At 40.5% G+C, this 17,726-nt stretch overlaps 1 protein-coding gene across 6 annotated transcripts in view; it reads right to left on the minus strand.

Moving 5' to 3' along the window:
• Nucleotides 1-52: 52 nt before the first annotated feature.
• The window catches only part of ctnnd1 (catenin (cadherin-associated protein), delta 1), a 30,708-nt gene continuing 13,034 nt past the window's right edge, over nt 53-17,726 (minus strand). For 4 of the 6 annotated variants that reach the window (XM_046048553.1, XM_046048548.1, XM_046048547.1 and 1 more), the window contains 14 exons: nt 16,188-16,338; nt 14,053-14,254; nt 10,594-10,711; nt 9,806-9,962; nt 8,339-8,356; nt 7,972-8,037; nt 7,590-7,717; nt 6,643-6,793; nt 4,907-5,102; nt 4,558-4,751; nt 3,640-3,690; nt 3,428-3,510; nt 2,571-2,663; nt 53-2,140 (listed from right to left, as the gene is read on the minus strand). In XM_046048553.1, coding sequence (XP_045904509.1) covers nt 2,604-2,663; nt 3,428-3,510; nt 3,640-3,690; nt 4,558-4,751; nt 4,907-5,102; nt 6,643-6,793; nt 7,590-7,717; nt 7,972-8,037; nt 8,339-8,356; nt 9,806-9,962; nt 10,594-10,711; nt 14,053-14,254; nt 16,188-16,338 — 1,575 coding nt within the window. In that variant the 3' untranslated portion in view covers nt 53-2,140; nt 2,571-2,603. The remainder of the gene's footprint in view (nt 2,141-2,570; nt 2,664-3,427; nt 3,511-3,639; nt 3,691-4,557; nt 4,752-4,906; nt 5,103-6,642; nt 6,794-7,589; nt 7,718-7,971; nt 8,038-8,338; nt 8,357-9,805; nt 9,963-10,593; nt 10,712-14,052; nt 14,255-16,187; nt 16,339-17,726) is intronic. The other 2 variants (XM_046048549.1, XM_046048550.1) reach the window with 2 other exon arrangements.

Consider the following 17,726-nt stretch of genomic DNA (forward strand, 5'->3'; position numbering starts at 1 on the left):
GACTCACTGTAAAATACTGTCAGCAACAAGAGGCAAAAGAAAACAAAGGCTGTGAGAAATAATTCTTTTTTTTTTTATTAAAAACAGTATTGCTAGTTACATAAGTCATCCATAAATGAGAATGTGCAACTTTTAAGAGCCAAGGCAAAGAGATTAAGGTGTAGTCCAGAATCAGATTTTACCATTAGTGTTCCAGTATCTGATGACAGCGATGGAGGATTTTGTTTAGCTAACTTGGTTTGCATTTAATCAAGACAAAGTGAATGTTTTAATTCAAAACATAAACTGATTGCATATGCGTTCACCCAGAGCACCCAAATACAATTAAACCCAAATCAATATAAAAAAAGAAATACATAAACCATTAAAATTAACAAATATTCTCTTATATAGTTTAAATGTGCTTTTCTCCACTTTATCTAATAGCAATTTCTGGTCTATGCCTCCAGAGATATTCTACCACAAACCCTTGCTCTCCTTTATTGGTCAGTCCTCTCTTGAAGGCAACTTGTTACTTTGAGAAAATGAGGCATCCTCTGTCAGTTTCAATTCGGTATGGAAAACAAAGGAAAGGTAAAAAAAAAGAACAGAAAAACACATTATACCCCCTAGTGCTTCTTTTAATCATCCACTCAGTAAGTATCTACATCTCACTCGGCACTAATATGCATTCTTCTACAGAACAAGCGCTGTTTTAAAGAAATGCGGGCAAAACATACAATACTGTGTCTTCTCCCATGTACTGTTCTGTAGTGTTAAAGTCGGTAGGCTACGAAGCAGTACATTATACAGAACTCAAGAGTTTTATACCTTTTTATAAAAAAAACCAATCCCAACAACAGGAATCAACTCTTACATACAAGTTCACATATTCAATTATCTTGCAGAATAGAAAACTGTTGAGTTCCATATACATTATCACCCAACTAGTAACATGCTGAAAAAAAGACCTTGATTGGTTACCTATGTTACGTGGGACAAACTCATCAGACCTGTCCTGAATGAGCGAGGCACTCCAGTTAGCCCACACAGATGCTATTAGAGACGAGTCTTGTATGTACACATTCATAAGATTACAGACCTGCAGGTAAAAAGGAAATGCACCCACTGAATCTTCGAAGATCTCCCAAGGATTACAAAGTTACATTTAACAGAAACATGACTTTAGAAACAGGACAGATTACACTGTCTGTCAACGAGATGGAGAATAATTTGTCTGCTCCACTTCGGTCTGTGGGAACATCCACACTAGGACCTCCGCCCTTTTCTATCTATCTTCACAATCAGAAACAGAAAATGCATTTTCCCGATGGACTGTCAACGATACAAACTGCGCACAAAACAAAGATGACAGTTTTCAGTGCAGATGCTGTAAAGAGTCTGTGTGGGAGGGTCTTGCGTTCAGTACTGGCAGTAGCAGAATCATTTGGCACAGGTACAATACTGTGGTACAAAGCAAAGCAAGAAGAGGAACAAGCACGCAGAAGCTTTACACATCTGATTAGATCATTAAACTGGTTCTTAGTGGTAGGAAATTTTTTGTAGTAGTTAAATATAAGAGGAAAAAAATGAGACATTCCCTCTATTTTGTCAAAACATAGTGTAATAGCCATTTATGTAAAATTTATTTATGTAAAACGTCTCGTTCTGATCCCGACAGGTCTGATCTTTCTAATTAGCTTAATTAGTCGTAGCTCCGACCTCCAAGAAATAGAAAAGTTCTCAAATGAAGCCATAGTCTGCTTATAATCGAAGACAGATTAGATTAGTGTTGTCCAGGCAAGTCGTAGTGTTTTGTGGAGACGTAGTGATGTGGCCACAGTATCTGATCGAGTGGTTAGCGTTTTGGAGTTCAGGGACTCGCAAAGCACAAAGTGGTCATAGTGTCTCGTCCGGTTTGTCCACAGGGAGCGTAGATCCTTGTCACTTATTCCCCCATGTGGTTTCATTAGTTTGTCAGCTGCAATGGAGGAATGTAACAGAGAGAGGGAAAGAAGAGAAGCTGCAAAAGAGTGAAGGGGGACAGAAGTTAAAGATGGGCTTTAGTCCCATCGGTAGTGTAGTGGTCCCCCATTGTCAGTTCAGCAAGGGCAGTACGTGGGAGGAGGCTGTCGTCTTGTGATGCACACAATCAGTTTTTCTGCAAGACAAGAAGGGGCACAAGTGCAGGATGTGAACATGTGGAGCAGCTAATGCGAGGCGTTCATTCCTAGGCGGGAAGAATCGCACATTTAAAATTCATATTAACAGCAGAGGCTTTAAAAGAAAGGTACAAAATACATTACACAATAGTGGCTGCTGGCAACAGTCATCACACGTTAGACAAAATATTGCACAAACTGTGCAGAGGGGGCAAAAAAAAAAAAAAAAAAAAAAATCACATCTCAGAGAACAAGTCACTGACACTTTTCACCAGCAGGGGGAGCAAAAGAAAAAACATCCAAATACAGTACAATGGAAGCTCATTAACACTGGTCACTGTCAAACACACAAAGTCACGGTTCTTAATACACAACAAGATATTAGGCCATGCAGTGAGTTGAGAGGAGCAGCCGGTGGGACACACATACCATGCGCCGACATGCAGTGACAGTGGGTGTAGCCTAACCATCGTAAGAATCCATGAGAGGCAAAGAGGCCTGCCTCTCCCCATACATCCCTCCCTGAGAGCGAGAGAGAGAACAAAGGAGACAGAGACAAGACACACAGCGTGGAGGGGGTAAATAAAGAAATAAGAGGGTTAAGTGTGAAAATCCAAAGAAGGATGAGGAGACACAAAATGTAAAGACAGGAGAAGGAAAAAGAAACAGTGTGAGAGAGAGAAGTGGAGAGAAATAAAAGTGTCAGATGAGAAAAGAAGGGTTATTAAAAGGTTAGTTTAATGTTAGATCATGTTTCAGGGGGGAAAAGGAACACCGGTGAGAAATCATGTGCAAGACACAGATCAACCACAGTGCTTTAACGTGACATGCATCGACATGCTGTCTGTGGGTGTGCGTGACAGCATGGCCGTTCACATGGTAACGTTTTTCGCAGGGAGTGAGGACATTGGTCTGTGTATCATCCTGAAATAGGGAAACATCAAAAAGGTGTGTGTGTTGCACATGATTAATCAGTTTTATTTCTCCAAGGAGTCTTGTGTTTTTAGCTAGGCGGTGATGTGCAATCGATATCCAATCCAAAACACATTATTCAACTTAGTGACAGCACAGATAACATCTTGAGACTGCTCTGGTGTTTTAAAAACACTTTGATCATCTTGTCTGTACATTTTAGAAATGTCCGGTTATAAGCTCTTGAAGTTATACGGAGGTGAGTAAAGATTTGTATAAAGTATGTAAGGGTTTTTTTTTTTAATGACTCTCAGTAAGATGCAGTCATGCAGGGTTAATGCTGTGGTGTGTGTGTGTGGGGGGCCAGTCTTTACCTGTACGGCATCTTTGTCAGCAGGTTCGAGCGTGTTATCCAGAGTGTTCCTTCTTGCTCTCTGGTCCAGTGTGGAGTAAGCATCTGTAAAGGGGAAAACGTATGTTAAACCAGAGGGGTGTGTGTGTTTGTAATCTTACAAATCTCACAATAAAAAACTGCTCATTCATTAGTTTCATCTGTTATTCGTTTTTTTGCTGTTGTCACACTTGCCTGGTCCCAAGTCATTCATTGGAATCATTTCCCGGTCCCCTTTGCCGCCCCCTGTGTATTAAAGACACAAAAACAGTGAGCATCAATGTGTATTGTGAAATGTTTTTGATCCCACAGCAGCAGTGTCAACAGACCATTTCCTGCCAAAGACAGAATAGTGTGTAGGTGTGTGAGTGTTTTGCAAAGAGTTAAGACATGAGCCAGCTAGTATTTGCAAATATTTAGTTTGCGTTACTTTGGTGTGTAATTGGTGGGGTTTGGAAATTTTCTAGTCAGTGCCAAGGAGCTTAAGAGATTTTTTTTTTTTTTTTTTTTTTTAAATATTAAAAAAGAAAATTTTACACAACTGTGGTGATTGAAAACCCTTTAATGTCCCACTGTGGTAAACTCTTAAACGTCTCGCACACCAAGCAGGTTGAGACAAACATGCGAGAATGAAATGTTACTACTATTTACATTTTCTGCAAACAGCTTATTGTCATTATATGAACAACTTGAAACACTGCCACTGTGGGGCTTTAGTGAAATACAAACATTTAGAATTGGATCTGTACGCAAAGTAAAATGATAAGCCAGACAAAGATGAATTTGTACTGGAATTAAAGAAACCATGCATTTAAAAATTTGAAATTTATAGATCTGACCCCCTAACAGCTTTTAGCGGTAGTTTGTGTGCTGCACTACACAACACACAAGCCATGTGTAATTTGGTGTTTTCTCCAGTTAAACATCATGACAGTTTTGGTCCACATCAACAAAATAATATACTAACTTTGCTAATAATGCTTCTGTACAAACAATATTTTAGCTGGACAAAATATGAACAGACAGGAGACATAGAAGACTTGCTTTAAACCCAGATATTTGGCTTTGTAGCAGTACACTTTACATGCATGTGTTTCCCTTTTCCTTCCTGACCTCTGTCTATGAGAGGCAGAGTGCTGTCCTCATATCCTCCGTTGGCCCTGGTGGTGTTGCTGGGAGGGTTTAGGTTGACCATGAAGTCGGACTTCTTCCAGCCGTCCTTCTCTAAAGTGCGCCGCAGCTCCTTGCACCCCCACATTGTCTGCAGCACCAGGCCGGCCCCACGCACCTCCCGGTCAGAGCGATTCCTGGTGATCCCGGTGGACAGGAGAGGCAGACGGAGGGAATTAAAAAGAACTTATAAAGGGACGCATAATGAAGGCAAGTCATTTAAAAATGCAGTTCAAACAGGCTATAAACCTGCAGACATGGACAGAACATGATCTCAAATTTCAAACCTTACCCGTCCTTGTTAATGAGCACCAGTCTCTCGACCCCCTGTGAGGCCCTGAGGGTCTTGGCTGCTTCCAGGCTGGAGCCCAGCACCTCCTGGAGCGTGCTCAATACAGACACCACCGTCTCTTCAGAAAGTGCTCGCACCGGTTGACTCTGACCGCCGCCAGGCAGGTTGGCCACCAGGTGAGGCACTGCATGTTTACCTGATAACATACAAGCACAAGAAAGCACACTTAAATACTGACACTATCTGTGGCGGTTTGGGGGGTCGGGGGGCACAGACCTCGGACCCCACTATGGCCTCACACACAGATCAAAGTCAGCCAGCTGATCAGCGGACATTACCAACATCGCTCGTTAGCGTAAGCATGGTTCAATAAAAACTTAGCGAGTAAAAAGCAGATACTTTACCAACACACCTGTTTAATGAGCATAAACACGCAAAACGCAATGTTTTAATCTGCTCAGTCTCTCATCCACCAGCTGTGTTTTGGTTTTACACAAGCACAGCGTTAGTTCGGCTGATAACTTATTGTTACAAACAAGCTAAAGTGAAAGTTGTCTGTCTCTAGTAACTGTTTAGCTTAGTTTGCCAGTACATTAAAACCAGACACATTATACTGAGCTGGTGGCTGAAACAAACCAGCCCTCCTCTCTACCAGCAGCAGAGGGAGGACGAGAGGAGGGACTGAGTTGTTCATTCTTTCTAAACTTCACTCAGTATGTTGATGTCAGGAATAGGATTCATTTTACTGACATGTTAGATTTGTTTCCAGCGAGATATCAGTGACTTTGCTGTTGTAAATCCTGTTGCTGCTCTTTTTTTTTTTTTTAAGTAATAGCCTATAATCAATTATTTAGTAATAAATAGGACTGATAGATGATAAAGAAATGAACCGGCCCATCTCTGTGTCCTGGTTTTAAAATCTGGCCCAACTGAATTTGTAATTGAATAGCCCTGGTCTACAGTAATCATAGTAATATATCTATAGGGGACAGCGTTTACAGTCAGGGCCCTGAGGCTACTTTTATAGGAGAGCATTTCCCGATCTTATTTGACTTTATTTTATCCCTTTTATTTTACTTATTTTATATTTCTTAAACATGTATTTTGGTCTTTTCAATGTTTTCTTGCTTTTATCTTGTATTGTTGTTTTTTTGGGTATTATTGTCTTTACACTTGTTAAAGCACTTTGTAACTTGTTTTTGAAAAGTGCTCTACAAATAAAGATCATCATCATCTTCCTTGCGACGAAATGTACATTAAACTGAATGCAGCATTGTACACAATATTTTGTCCTTGTAATCCATGTTTCCATTGCATGGATAGCCTTTGGATATTGCTGGAAATTGTTCTCCTGTCCCCCTCCTTGAAGAGTAAATTATTATAACAATTTAATAATGCATTGCAATAAAACAGAACTTTTCATACACAAAAAGCGATAACAGTAGCCTACTGGTCCTACCAGGACACGCAGTCTGCCAAAATATGTATTCCACTCGATAATCCGCAGATGACGGCCTACTATCAAGTATTTTGTTTTGTGTATACTTCACATCATGACTGATAACAGGGATGAATATGGTGGCGTTTCTTGTTTCCTAGCAAAAGTTATAGTGGGATACAAAATACAAACTGGGACCCAGAGAATGTCTCGTACACTAGAGCTTAAACTGTTCATTAAACCCTACAAAGAAGTGTTGCATCAAAGAATCCATCACACAGAGCGCTTTAAGTCTCACCTAGAAGATCTCTGTTGCGAGCGTCGATGGCTAGGTTGCGGAGGGCTCCAGACATGGCGCGGACCACGCGGTCGTTGCCGTGGGCCAGCAGCTCCGTTATCATGGGTAGACCCTTCTCGAGGCGCAGCAAGGCACGGATGTATCGCCCATACTAAACAGATACACATTTGTTATTCATTAAATCAGGGACTGATTTAACAGCCCAATTCAACTTGACAATATATGTTAAAAGGTGTCCCCCTTTCATGTTTTATAAGTTTCCTCATTATGGGTAGAAACAAACCTTTCCAATGTCATTTTCAAGTAGTTTCCCTTTGCTAGAGGAATCAATTATTTGTATTATCTGAATCTACTCAAATATATCCATAAAAAAAGGGGAACAATGCACCAATTTTGTTTAAATTTGCATGAAGACAGCCAGACAATACATTTACAGCATTTTGTTGTAGTATATCATGTGCAGAGAAGCATACATTTTAATACTTTATTTATATTGGAGGTAGGTAAGTATGGTATTAAGCATCTTTCCCATGGATACTTACTGAACAGGCGCGCCAACTAGTATCAAACTCCCATTTTCCCTGATTATTCCATTCACTAATCTTATGGCAGCAACAGTCTAAACCTCTTAGCCACAGTGTTTTAGAAAGTGTCATTCAAGACTGGACATGCCTCCTTTAACAATAACGCAAGAGTCATTTTCAGGACACGGTCAAAGTAGTGGTACGTAATCCAAGAATATATGAAGAGTCACATGATCATTATCTGAGTATGCACTGGAAAGGGTACATTCCCAAAACTGCTGAAATCTTACAGCATGCAGGACCAAACAGGTCGAAAGAGCTGTGTGTAGGTATATGTTCCCGTAACTAGCGTGTTTACTCCGCACAGTAAAAAGTGGTGAGGCTATAAAATGGAATAGGACAATGATGAAGAGCGGTCCTTACAGTCCAGCGTCCGGCACACAGGTTCTGAACAGCTCCGGCTGAGGCTTCCAGCACGGTGGGGTTCTTGGACTCCTTTAGCAGAGAGTTGTAGATACGGACCACCTCCGGCTGGAACAGCAGCTCATAGCCTACAGGAACAAAGCAGAAAGAGGGGAAGAGGGCAGAAGCACGAGGGGAAGTATGGAGAAGCAAGAAAGAGTAGCAGGAATGATAGTTGGGTAATGTGCAGACAAGGTAGGAAAGAGCGACAAAAAGGAGGTTGTAGAGAAGACGGGTTGAGAAGGGCAGATATAAAGTTTATGAACAAATGCACTTGTTTTAATCAGCTTTTCTTTTACTGTATGATGCATGCAGTGAAAGTGTCAACTGAGCCTGTAGTTACCTTTAGCAGGTGTGGTCCTCTTTGGAATGTCTATTGTGTCTGCAGCTCCATCATCATCTTTCCTACCTGGAAGAAAACATCAACGTCACAGCCTTAAAAAGATGCTGACCCTACATATGATTTAGAGTATTAGTTCTACTGTTAGTCCATTTGTTCTTGTTTGGTTAGACGTGCTATGACAAAAAACTGATATGCATGTTGGGTATATCACTACTCTTTCACATTGAGAACAAGGCGTGCATGTTAGTACTAAGACACATATACCGACCCATTAGCTCAGCTACTCTATTATTAATACTACGACCACAGCAGCAGCAGCAGCAGGCAGCTGAAGCAAAGTGCCGTCATACAGTGGTAAAGAGCTTACCTTTGGAAAACCACTCATCTGTAGGCCAGCTCGAAAAGGGGAGACGAGAGAAAGAAGGGTGACAGAACAGGAGGAAGAGAGAGCATTTACAGTAAGTAGGAGGAAAGCAGCCATAACTGAGCCACCCAGTTAACACCTGCTTACATCCCAACAGCACGGCTGCCACCACACAGAAATCAGCAATGTGACATGCCAGGTATGAAGGGCAAATAAAGCACAGCAGCTCATGTACCCATTTAATACACACACATTGTAACTGCTCTGTACAGCATCCGTATGAGAATGTGTTGCGTTAATATATTTCTGTGCAACACACCAGACAATTATAAATACACAGAAAAGCATTTAGACAACCAATACGCCGATACCCACTGTGTGATATCAAGCAAACAGACGTTTCCCCCCGACCCCGATCATGATATCACACCTCTGTCTTGCACAGCAGCTACCTTGATACAGTAGTTGTAAAATCTTGTCTGTTATATCTCATGTAACATTCTCATTATAGCAAACCTGAGCACTTGTTCTGTACAGATTGCTGATCAAAGAACTACAAAAATTTCTGCAGAAATCACTCAATGGTTATTCAATAATAATATATATATTTCTTGAATTACTTTAGAGCTGAAATTATTTATCCAGTAGTCAGTCATTGAGTTTTGTCCCCTCTGCCGTTACAGCATTAAACAAACTGTGTCGCTGATTATGTTGTGTGCTGGGATACATGAATGTATTTATAGGGACTCTGTATAATTGCTGTGTTTGTATCTGTGTGTTTTGATGTTGGACTGGCTGTGAAAACAAATTTGCTGTTTTATATCACTGTCCAGTGAATCTCTTTGGGTTTTGGTCTGTTGGTCGGACACAAACAAGACATTATGTAAAAATCTTCATTATTCATTCATCTTATTCAAATCCGTGTATATAGTTAGCATTGATAGTCGAGGCTTTTATGAATTGATTACACTGTTTCTTAATTGCCGCATTATATAGTAAGTAAAACAAAACATTCAAAGCCCAAGACAACTACCAGGGAGGATGTACAGTATTTCAGTTATTCATATGAATGTTGACAGATGTCCATTGTCAAGGCAGGTTGGGGTTTTTCTTATAATAACATAGGCAAAGTCACTAAACAGTTGGAAGTGAGGGGGGGTGTAGTTGAGGGAAAAAAAAAAAAAAAAAAAAAAAAAAGAGATAAAATCAATACTCTCAGTGAAACACAAACAGCAGCAGGAGCGAGGATGAGCTTTCTCAGTTGGGGAAATTGTTAACATTCCTGTTGTGAGCAAGTGGTTTTGTTTGTGCAGGTGTGTGTGTGTGTGTGTGTGTGTGTGTGTGTGTGTGTGTGTGTGTGTGTGTGTGTGTGTGTGTGTGTGTGTGTTAGTATCAGTGACATCACTGCAATATTTCTCCTACTGACTGAACAAATATTACTCTCTCTCTCTCCCTCTCCCTGACACAGACCTTTGCTCTTGCGGGAGCTAAAGCAGCCGCCCTTCTGGCCGGAGGGGCCGGTGCCCTGGCTGAGGGGCACGGTCTCCTGGTAGCGCTCATAGCCGGGGATTTCACGATGCACCTGATAGGACAAGTTCCTCAGCAGACACATGCTGTTCTCTAACAGCTGCAAAGATGGGAGGGTGCAGAGAGAGATTAAAGGGAAAACAAAACATTATGAAAATGCAAACTCTCAAACTGTAATGTAAATGTAACTGCCAGATGTCTCACTATAAGTACATAATATCACACATAGCTTCTCCCCTAAGGCTCATCACTCCGCTACGTAAAACTGTTTATTTCTATGACTTATTCTATTTTATATTCTACTGTACATCATTTTTGTATACATTTGTTTTTGTCAGTAACATGAAGGGAACTACAAATTAATCTTGTAAAACAACCCTGTGTCATAAAATGATAAATCTACCTTGTACCTCTTGGTTTAATTATCTGGTTTAAACCAGAGATACTTTTTTTTATTACGCTTCTTCCTTCTCAAAACCTGGCACATATATTACCCACAATGCAACTAGATCGCTGACAGATCGGTCAGAGAATCTGGTGTGTTATGCTAGTCGCAGCTAACCTGGCATCAAGCCACTAGTTTCCATTCAGAGATGAGAGAAGTCTAGTAAGCTCACTTCTCTCAAACACACCTTTCAAACTTATAGTCTTTAACCCCAACAGACGCCGTCTTAAGTGACCTCACTTGACACCTGTAAACAGACTTTGATGTGGACATCTGTTCCACCTACCTTATTGTCGACGTCTTTACAATCAATCTGGGATTGGACGATGTACATGAGTGAATCCACCAATCCTGTGCACTCCCTCAGCTTCCTCCTCGCCTCACTTCGCTCTGAACTCACATTTCTTCAAACAAGTGGAGAGAAAAGGGAAGAAAAAAAACAAACAAAACAAGAATGTAAAAGAAAACACGGATTAGCAGTGTGACTGGTTGGAGAAATAAATGAGGCAGTTGGAAGTGAAGGTTCACTTTCAGGGAATACAAAAGGATTCCAGCACACAACGCTTGAACGCACCTGCAAGAGTTGTTTGTATGAAACTCCTGTTAAATCTGGTGATTTACAAAGAGAGTTCAGTTTGGTGAGATCAAGTTACCAGTTTCTTCAACTGCTCTCTAACTCAGGCCTACTGGATGGATGGAAATGTGGAAACTGAGACCCAGTTACTGTTCTTCATTCATCGACATAGAAGGCATGTAAAGAAAGAAACATGAGGGAGAAAACTCTGTGCAATGATATTCAGCCTTGGTCTTTTATGCTGGTTTGTTTGTCCCAGTGGCAGACACGCCCTCTCACATTACCAGGACACAATCCTTTCCACAGCAAGGGGCACAAATTCACTTAACAGCAGAGTTGGAACTGTACTAACCTATATGATCCCTTAACTTTCCATCGAGCACCACCAAGTCAAAGACCTTATTTATCTAATACTCCAAATACCTGCAGATCTAATGACATTCCCATCATCCTCAGCTGTACTTGTTAGCATGCAAACAAGCTAAACTAAGGTAACAATGGCAAACATTACACTTTAGTTGTGACATTGTTAGCATACTGACATTAGCATTTAGCAAACTGAGCAAAAAGAAGCCTCACAGATTCCTACACAATCTTGTTATAAGATTTCTGGATTCATATAATTCTACCTCTGGTTGCCATCTGCTGATTTACTGCAATCATCATTCAAACAAATATCATTCTTATCCATTAACTGAACAACATCTGCCACTTTTCTATTCAGGGTTTATCATGAAGCGCACTGACATCTCAGGTATGTATCTCACTGATACTGTACCTAAGGTGCGACGCTGATTTCCATCTCATTCCTGCACCTTGTGTTAAAATGCCGGGCACATGGATAAAGCAAGTTGTCAGATCCACGTGAGTCACCCTCGTGTCTCACCTCTGTCGTTCTAATAGACTTCAGATGGGACTGAGTTTACCTGAAACCCAACATCATGATCATCTTTCAATATAAAACTTGTCAAACAAGGATTTCCAGGGGTCTTTTTTTTATTATGCCACAGAGTAAGTTTTCCCAGACCACAGATGTGATCATTTCTTCATTTGAGCATGTAAGGTATTACCTATTTCAAACCTCTCTACACTATTAGCAGGAGAGGTCTGTGATTATTACTATAATCTGCTCACCAACACAGGTAAATGTGTAGGTGAAATGTGTGTTTTGGCTAATAACTCATGAACACTGAAGCGTAGCAAAACAATATTTCTGTCTTGACACATTTTTCTTCACCAAATTTGGAACATACCATATTTAGATGATATTTTGGGTATAACGTACTGTTTGTCTCTAATTGGTACCCAAACTTTTGAAGGTGTGGCCTGATGCACTTAATGGGAAATAACTCTTCAATGCTAAATTGGATTCAAACCACGTTTGGGAATATTGTAGCCTACATATAGCCGCACTGCACAAGTGAGTAATATTTCATAATACTCTAGTTAGATTAAAAGACAATGTTGGTTAAAGTTCAGTCTAATCATTTTATCCGTATCTGCGTCTAGTGTCTGGTCATGTGGTGTACCGACTTACCCTGAGATTACCCAGTTATTCTATACGTTTCTAGACCAGTGTGGTCAAGAGGAATTCACAGATAACAGACCGGCAGGCTAGAACATACTGTTTACATTGTATAAGTTAATGCCCCACTGTCCTCTGATTGCCCGCTCCCTGTAAACTCTGAGATTCCCTTCTTAACACAGTTACTGTGAGGATGCTTTTCTCTTCAACTGGACCAGTAGGTATTTTAATAAGCACTATATAAAATTACATAAGATATCCTGTAGTAAAGGCTTCTGGCGTAGACAATTTCACTTGCCCTTGCAAGTAGTAAAAAATAATATTAAAACGCATCGTTTTGTGTCGGGGCTGCTGAGCTCCTCCACACACCCACACCCAGAGCAAAGTCAGCAGACAGCAGATCAGAGAGGCCACAGAGGACATTATTTGACACCAACTACGCTTGTTATTGAGTGTAAGTGCAATAAAATGTTCGCAAGAAAAAAGACAACACTTTACCAATACACCTGTTTAACAAGCATGAACATGTAGAAAAGAATTCTTTAATCTGCTCTGTCCGCAGTTTCTCATCCACTGCCGCTGTGTTTTGCACAAGCACAGCGTGCTACCTTGGCTAATAGCGAATTGTTACAAACAAACTAAAACAAAAGATGTCTGTATGTTGTCTAATTGTTTAGATTGCCACATTTTATTTGCCACATATCTTAAAATTTGGCAAATTCTTGTAAACAGAGCAGCAGGCTGAGACAAACCAGACCCTCCTCTCTCTACCAGCAGAAAGAGGAGGAGGAGGAAGGACTGATGCTGACCGACTTCTGAGTTCTTCAGTCTTTCTTAAATTCATTTAGTATTTTGATCCCTACTTGTGTGAAGATGGCAGCAGATAAAGACAAAGTTTATGATAATTTACACTCACAGTTAAGAGTCCATCTCTGGGGACAAGGAGTGGGGATTATCACACCATTTTCATTACACAAGAATGTTTGTTGATGATGCGTTTGTTGTATCTATGGCTACGTTCACACTGCAGGTCCTAATGCTAAATTTAGATTTTATTGACCAGATTCGACTGTGACTGTTCACTTCTTTTGTTTTTTGTTTTGTTTTTTTTTTTTAAATGTGGCCCATATCGGACTCCAGGGAGAACTGGCCACATGTGCAAATGAATAGTACGACATCAGAAGCAGCACTCAGTCGTACAGAAGTAAACATGAAACAGGTTAGAATACGACCCTTTAAGTTTAGCTTGTACAGAAATATAAATATATATTAAATTTACAGACTAAACATGACAATTAACTTTATTCTTGTTGTTATTTGATAACCGCTTATAAATAAAACAATTTGTATGGGGGTAAGTAAAAAGTGACTTCAGGCAAGTAGATTTCTGACCCACTTGCTTCACATGGACACAGCTTCTGTCCTCCCTCTTCATCGAGACATCTTTTCCGTTTTTCCTTCTCTTCTGCTCTGTTAACTCGTCATCCCTTCCTCCCTCATACATCCTCCTGCTCTGTCATCTGTTGAGCTGGCATGTTTCCATCTTCCTCTCCTGTCTACAGCCACCCTCCCTCCTTAAAATCAGTAACAGTCAAACAGCTCTGCTCAGCTCTCCGAAGCTCCTCCATCCCTCCATCCTTCCATACCTCAGGCAGCCTGCTGTGTTGGTGAGGGCCGTCTCCCACTCAAGATGTCTGGGCTTGCAGTTTTCCTCCCTTCCTCCTGCTCCATTGCTCCCTCGCTCCCAGCCTGAATGGGGCACCATCACTTCATCACAGAGGGCGTGCAGTGCATGGTCCACGATCTCCATTTTCACTGAGTCGTGAGACGACAGGTTCCACAGCGTCCCTGGGAAAAACAAAAATTGAATTATGAAGCCTACTGGCGCTCTCGCCTAAATAAAAATAGGCCTGCAAAGAATGAACAAAAGATATTGTAATAACAGGTGAGAGGGGTATAGCTACAAAGCAAGAAAAATGGGTTAGCAATGTATGTTAAGTCTAAAGCAATAGTTTTCGATGTCACAAAGGTGGCTCTCTTTTAACCTGGTTAGATCACTTATTAACTTATGTTGCACACCTAACCTAACCTTTTCACTAATTCTTTTCCTGACAATTCTCTCTGAGCGATTCTCACCTGAGGGCGTACTTTATGCAAACTTGCTGTTAGTAATCCCACCGAACAAAGCTGTGTAATTCCAGTAGTGCAATCTGTCTTCTGAAGCTACAGTTATACAAAATATTGTTTTTACAGTTTGCTTCAGGTAATAATAACACTTTAACACAGCATATCATCCATAGACAAAAAATAATGAAGGCACAGCAACTAAAGACCACTTTGGATGATGTTTTAATGCTTGGTCATGATTTGCAGCCAAGTCCATTTTACACTTCTGTTATTGCAGCTATTAGAACACAGTCTATTGATATTTATCATGGATAATGTTTAAATGTGCTCTAATGTGCAGCTGTTACGTTACACATCGAGAGTGGTAAAATAAAAATAAAATACAAATATTTTCTTCCTCCCTTGCCATATTTGCAGCAACAGTGTTACTTTTTTCTGTAATATTCTAGCTATATAGCTCTCCTTTATAACGACCTGTTCCTCTTGACTGATGTAGGTGGCATGTGATCGGTCCATTTTGTGCAGAAGAAGAGTCAAATGACCCCCCTTTTTGGGAACACGCAGAGAGCCTAATGAAAAAAGCCTGGGTTGACAAAGAAATTTGATAACCACCGTCGTGGAACCCATTATCTCTGATTGGGTGTTTTAGGTTGTCGAGCCAGCTAATGCAAAGAAAGGACGGCTGTGTCGAACCTGCTTTGTACAGAGCCTGTATCACAAAGCAAGTCTGACTACCACAGGCGCTACTTGGGTTGGTTTGTTTTACAGAGCATAACATCTGTGAGTCTGGATAACCAGTATCATGAAGATGGTTGTCAAACTGGCTCAGCTCTGATTGTGTAATATGATACATGCAGGGAAATGTAGTTATACCCGCGATATTAAGTGTATAACATTTTGAAGTTCAATACAATAATAAGCTGTTTGTTTCCTTTGTATGAAAATGTGATGCACTTAAAATAGTTAAAAATAATGTAGGACTGTTTCTACTGACAAAGCAGAGAGAAGTCAAGTAAGGAGAAATTTATTGGGAGCTAATTATTATTATTTTTTCTAATAAACAACAATTGTACTTTCTAATTCCAGTTATCATCTCAATGTGTCCTCATTATTCTGAAGTACAGGGATAAAATAAGAGTGTAAAAAGGTATCTACAATGTCAGAAACTAAAATGCAGCTATAATCACCATTCATTTGCACAGTATTTAGTATGGCAGCCTAAGCTGTCTCTGTGTTTGTTCAAAGCTGTGTTGTAAACCCAGAGTGGACACACAGAAAGCCTGGAACAGCAAAGAGACTCTACTGACCTATAAAAATATATATTGCTCGTTTGCTTATAACTTTATTGTGAACTCTGTACTTGTGTCTATGTCGCAGCAGACATGGCGTTCTACCCCGGTTAAAAGTGAGCCAGCTTCATGATACTGGAAAACCAAAGTTAAGACAGCTGGATAAGGCACTAATCTCACTTTGTGGTAGTTTGGATAGTTACATTGGGACACACCTTACTAAACTGAGAAAAGATACGACAACGAATGACATTCAACCAGCCATTTTTGACCACAGTTCAGTCCAGAGGCTCAAAATCTTTAACTTGTTCGTCAACAGTCAAAATCATGCTTACACAGTTTGTGTGTCTGCGTGTGCCTCTAACCTGTGATGGTGTCAGTGAGGTCCTGGTCGTGGGTCTTCCTCAGCAGCCTGACCAGAGCCGGCACTCCGTCACAGTTCTTGATGGCGATCTTGTTGTCTGGATCTTTGCCATACGAGATGTTCTTTAGTGCTCCACAGGCTGCATAGTGAACCTATAACAAAGACGCAGTAACAGTTTACTGACCTATTAGCCATGATGGAGTATCGCTAAAAGACAGCAATGATTTCACGTACATGGATTAAGTGTAGTAGTTTCATGCCCTTGTAACTGTTAATAGTGTTCTATATAAATTATATGGGTCTAATTAATGGTAGATTTGTTGGCCACATTTCTTTTCACTATTAAGCAATGTTGTGTTCACAAACATCCTTGCATACATGCAGCTGTTTATGATACTATTTTCTTTGTCATCTTTTGTATCTCAACTTTTCACACAACATACCAAACACACAGACTCAGACAAAGTGTTTGGAGTCTTTGGAAACAGTTAGTGTTGAAGAGGATGCAGTCGCTGTTTGACCCATTTCTCCAGCCAGCAAGTCATCCGACACACACCAGACTTCAGACTTGTCACTGGCCGTAACAGCATGAAATGTGAAATTAAGATGCTGCTTTGCCTTGAGAGTGGAATGCATGATGTGGTTTGTCTGGTAATGCCCATACAAACATCAGCAAATCTTTGCCACAGCTTGTGCTAAATGAAAGGGAATCATAGAAAAACCACAGAATGTTTTGACCCAAACTATATTTAGCACAAATGTTGACCTACAGGATTTGAAGAGAAGTCAAATACGTAATGCTTATTTCTATTTCCCTTTCATTTGGGATTAGTGGAGAGTCTCAGGTTCACCTTGACTCAGGCCAATGAACGGTCCCAGTATTACATAAGAAATAAACTGCATCCCTTAAGCCTCACTTTTACCCCACCTAGTCCCATCATAACAACTAAAGAATGAACAGGCCATGGAGAAAGTCAGCAAACTGACCTCTTTGTTTGGGTTGTCAAGCATAGAGACCAACGCTGGGATGCCTTTCAGACGACGCACATCAGACTTCACCTGAAAAACAAAACCACACATTTTGTAAGCGGTGATGGAGATGGGGGCCCAGCAAATCACAATTATGTCGACACAAAAACTGAAAGATGTACAAACAAATTACAGCAGAACATCAAGGAACAAAGCAATCTGTTTTTAAACTGTAGTGAGCCTGTTTTAATATTATGGATAGACTAGTTGTGGCTTTAACTGTAATCCTGACTGAGACTGCTGTGATATAGTTAAAACTGAACTTGGATACAGAACATAGAAAGGAACAAAGTTATGCAGCCTTCCTCTCTTTTTGTCAACATCAAGGAATTTTGCTTGAATAAACTTTATTGCAACAGCCACTGAACAAAACCCACCAGGGGTTCCATGCTTATGTCGTGACTGGTCAACTGATTTGTACAGTGTGAGCATAAATTTGTAGGATCTAGCTGAGCAGAAAGGCTGATTAAAACATGTAGTGTAGTTTACACAACGTACAAGATCAAAAAAA

Source organism: Micropterus dolomieu, linkage group LG04 (genome assembly GCF_021292245.1).
Source record: "Micropterus dolomieu isolate WLL.071019.BEF.003 ecotype Adirondacks linkage group LG04, ASM2129224v1, whole genome shotgun sequence".
In the NCBI taxonomy this organism is placed as follows: domain Eukaryota; kingdom Metazoa; phylum Chordata; class Actinopteri; order Centrarchiformes; family Centrarchidae; genus Micropterus; species Micropterus dolomieu.